Raw genomic sequence first — 4,614 nt, 5'->3', positions numbered from 1 at the left:
GGCAAAACAAGAAAACTAAAAACTAGGTTGCAAAGGTCAGCAAAAGGGTTTTCTCCTAGGGCATTTCGAAATTGATAAACTTCGGCCCAAAATTTTACAGTTGAGTCTAAATTACTCCAGGTATGTAACGTTAACCGTTGCCATTGCATCTCTATGGATGTTAAATATTTCGTCGGCATATTGTGTTTTTGTTGCTGTAGTTGAACAAATACTTTTGGTTTAATTACTCTTAATGCATTTCCAACCGAAAAAAGTCAATTTTTTTTAGTGTGGCAATATTTGTAGGGAGGCGTTGGCGTAATTCCTTTATTAAAGTGATAATAAAATAGCGACCATTTTCTCGAATTATTTTCTCGGCTTCGTGGTCAAAAGCGTTTGTGCTTACTTTTGTTTTTAAATACTCTTCAAAACTGTGATAAAACTGAGGAAATGGAGCAAGGTATGGTTCCAACGGGGAGCATATAGGATCAAATGTGTCCGCGCTAATAACCACTAGGGAGCATAGATGCGAAAGTAAAACATTGAGTTCATTAAAAATCTTCATTGGGTCTGCATTATTGCTTTCGAACAACTTGTTTACTTTTTGCACCTGAAAATTAGGCAAATAGTAAAATCGGCTAAAAACGGCTAACTTTTTTTTACAAACCGGCTAACAAATCGGCTGCCGGCTAGATCGAATTTTCTCCGGCTAGTTGCTATCAAAACCGGCTAAATCTAGCCGGAAAACGGCTAAATCTAGCCGGAAAACGGCTAAACTGGCAACGCTGGTCATGTGCAGTATGTGGTTGACACAACAAATAGAGGTGGAGAAAACATCGATGCACTATCGATGTATCGATGTTTTTGCATTTTTGTTAAACATCGATAGTTGATTGCGACTATCGATGTTTCCTTTGTGCACGTCTGCAAATGTAAAGAACGACGAGTTAAAAGAGAACACGCAAAAGGTATGAACTATAAGATTATATTAGTTTCAACTTTATAACATTTTTTAAGTTTTTATTAAGTTTCATTCGTGGTGGTGGCGGCGGACGTGGAGTTTTGGTAATCTTTCAGCGATGGAGAAACACCTTGAAAGTAAGTATTTATCATATAAGTAAACGCGCATGTGATTTTTCAACATGCACATTTCAAACGCGTGCGTATGTACATATGTTTATGTTGGACATACATTGTGTTATGGCTTTAATTGTATGATTTATATTTAATAGGAACATCAAAGGAAAACTGCGAGGCTGAGTCCTCAAAACGTAAGCGGGAAGGCTCCATAGTTTGGCAGCATTTCGAGAAAACCAACGACAGGACAAAGGCGATATGCACTTACTGCGGAAAAATTTTAAAAACGGCAGCCCACACGACTAACCTCACGGACCATTTAAAACGCATACATCCCAATCGCCTCACTGCAGAGAAACTTCCTGTATCAACAAAGTTGGATGCATTTTTACTTCGTGATGTGCAGTACCCAGCTGATTCTAAGCGTAAGGAAGAACTGGACAAACATGTAATGCGTGTGATTGCACTAGACGTGCAACCATTTAGTATTGTGAATGATACAGGATTCCGTGCATTGATGCATAAAATGGATCCCCGATACAAATTACCATCCAAAACATACCTTCGAGATGTATCGCTTCCCAAAGTTTACGAGTCTTTAAAAGGCCAACTACAGTCAGCCTTAGAATGTGTGGAGTATGTGGCAATCACAACAGACGGTTGGACCTCCAAGGCGAACGAGAGCTATTTGACCATAACCTGCCATTTTATTAATACGGAATTCCAGCTAAATTCAGCAGTTTTGTCAACATCGACCCTTTCAACGTCCACTAACCACACTGCTGCGAATATTGCAGACTCAATTCGCGTGGTTTTGACGGAGTGGGGTCTGATGGGAAAAGTGGTTTCTATAGTGACCGACAACGACAGCACCATGAAGAAAGCGTGCGAGCTTCTGGAGGTTAAGCATTTTCCATGTTTCGCGCACACTGTCAACTTGCTAGTTCAAGATGTCCTAAAACTTGAAATTCTTGGACCTATTTTGACTAAATGTAAATCTATTGTTTCCTTCATGAAACGCAGCACTACTGCAATGGCTAAATTTAAGCAGGCCCAAAATATTGAAAGCCCGCTTGGCCTGATTCAGGAAGTGTCAACTCGATGGAACAGTGCCTTTCAAATAATAAAAAGGCTTTTAGAAACGATGCAAGCATTGTCATCTGTCTTGTTGTGTACGCCTAAGGCTCCAGTGCCATTTTCCGCCGAGGAAATCGATATTTTAAACGAACTAACGGAACTTCTTTCTCCGTTCCAAGATGCAACTATAGCCACTTCCGGCAGCAAGAATGCGACAATTTCTCTCGTTATTCCCCTAACACGCGAGCTTCATCAAAAACTGCAAAATTTGAGACCTAATCTTAAAACTGCAGAAGTTGTCTGTGCCTTCGAAACTTTAAGTAGCCGTTTAAATGATAGATTCGCCCACTACGAAACACGCACTGTTCCCCGAATAACAACCCTGATTGATCCTAGATTTAAAAAGGATGGTTTTAAATCGTCTTCAAATGCAGATCAGGCAGTTAAGGCTTTGGAGCAGGAGATATACACCGCTTTGCCAAGTACTTCACGGGAGCAGCCAACACCACCCGAACCTTCGCAGAAACCACATTTTTCTTTTCTGCAAAATAAAATTAAGGCAAAAGTTAAATCTTCTCGAGCGGATGCGATTATAATCCTGCGACAGCATCTGGAAAATATAAATGAACCGGAGGAATGTGATCCTCTCTCATTCTGGAAGGTTAATTTAAAGATTTTAAATAAAATATTTTGAAATTAATGATTATAAGTATTTTTAGACGAACGCAGATAGTATGATGCCTTTCAAAGAGGTAGCTAAAAAATATTTATGCGTTCCAGCAACCTCGAGCGAGTCGGAAAGGATGTTCAGCAAGGCTGGGCAAATTATTTCTGACCGGCGTACACGCCTCAAGCCTTTTGTAGTGGACAAACTTATGTTTCTAAACAAAAATCAAAATATTTTTGAAGACTTATAATGGAAAACCTTTGATCTCTTTTTTTAATACATATGTATGTACATATGTATATTCGTAGTCGACAATCTTATGTTTCTAAACTAAAATCAAAATATTTTTGAAGATTATTGGGTTCATTTGATCTCTTTTTTTAATATGTTCGTAGTCGACAAACTTATTTTTATAAACAAAGATCAAAATATTTTCAAAGATTTAAATAAAAATATTTTATATCTTTTTAAAAAGGTGTATGTTAATCCCAATGAATAAATATGTTACGTTTATACAATCTTTATGTACCAACTTAATTTTGACTTTGAGCGCCTTACTCTTTTCAGAACAATCGATGTTACATCGATGTTTGGTTTCAAAACATCGAAAACATCGATGGTAGCAAACATCCTCTGTACATATTTGTATAGTAGGGAGATTTTTTCAAATTATATAAATATACGTTATTTGAATATTGAATCAATACACGTTTGAGGAAAGGGTGCGATAGTAGACTCCAGTTATAAGATTATAAATTAAATTTCCAAGAGAAAGTCGGTTCTTTACATATTTTCTAATTACCTTCGAAAATATATTAACTCAAAAAAAAAATAAACAATGCTTCATAGATCGATTTTTTTTAAATCTAACTTCATAAAGTTCTTTAAAAATATTTTGTAAATGAGGCCATAAGAGCTTAGGGGGAGAGTTACAACACGAAAATACATTTAAGGCGCAGCGAAGCATGCCGGGTAATTGCTAGTATATATATATGATTGCTCAGTCATACGACTTAGTTAGGGCGATCTGTAGCAGAGGCAGAATTGAGCTATATATCAAATTAAAGTGCAAGCTTTAATTGCAGTTGACCCTGTTTGTCACAAAAGTAAAAAGTGTCAGAAAATTCGATTGTGAGCAATATAATCCACTGAAAAATATTAAAAAAATTTCCGTGGAATTGAGATTCGGAAAGGGTATTAGGTATTATTAATTGTTTTGAAATATATTTCACGAAAGCTAAAAATATAAATAGTTGAGATTATTCTCTTTTTTAAACGCCTGGGATATCACTGACCAATATAAAGCTCAAAACTTTTGTGATTTTTGAAATGAACGATCCAAAATTAGCCGGTATACATGTTTAAACAATTTTGGAGTCAGTGGTAGAATTTTTGTACTGAAAGGGTTAAGAAAGCCTTAGTTTAAAAGTGTGATACTTATCAGTGGCGGACCCAGGTAGGGGAAATTGGGGAAATTCGAGAATTCGAATTCGAGAAGCTTGGGGAACAAACCTAATGAATGGACGCTTTTGAAAATTTCAATTCATGGAAAAAGTGTGTCAAATTTCACTTGAGCTGCGTGGTAAGCTCGAAGTATTATGTTATTTAAGTATCAGGCCTATCAGTTTTTCGAATTCACTGAATTTTCAAAATTTTGAAATTATGTACTTAATTTTCAATTTTTAGTTTTTTTGTTGTATTTTCGAATTTGTATTATTTTACACAGTTGAAAGTCACAGCAAGTTTGAATATTTTCACAGGCTCAGAAAACAACGAAAATCCCAAAATTGTGAATTTTATAATATTATTAAATT

The 4,614-nt window shown here is 36.2% G+C and overlaps 1 protein-coding gene across 1 annotated transcript; it reads left to right on the top strand.

Annotated features, from left to right (window-relative positions):
• The first annotated feature begins 1,058 nt into the window (after positions 1-1,058).
• On the top strand, positions 1,059-2,827 carry LOC108366663 (zinc finger BED domain-containing protein 1-like). Its single transcript, XM_017621124.1, has 2 exons — positions 1,059-1,077; positions 1,212-2,827. Exons 1-2 carry the CDS (start codon positions 1,059-1,061, stop codon positions 2,825-2,827), a joined length of 1,635 nt encoding a protein of 544 aa, XP_017476613.1.
• Positions 2,828-4,614: the final 1,787 nt, after the last annotated feature.

Source organism: Rhagoletis zephyria, unplaced genomic scaffold, assembly GCF_001687245.7.
Source record: "Rhagoletis zephyria isolate East Lansing unplaced genomic scaffold, Rhagoletis_zephyria_1.1 Rzeph_scaffold_02364, whole genome shotgun sequence".
Lineage (NCBI taxonomy): Eukaryota > Metazoa > Arthropoda > Insecta > Diptera > Tephritidae > Rhagoletis > Rhagoletis zephyria.
Note: the sequence above shows the minus strand (reverse complement) of the source record. Positions and strands in the feature narration are given on the sequence as shown.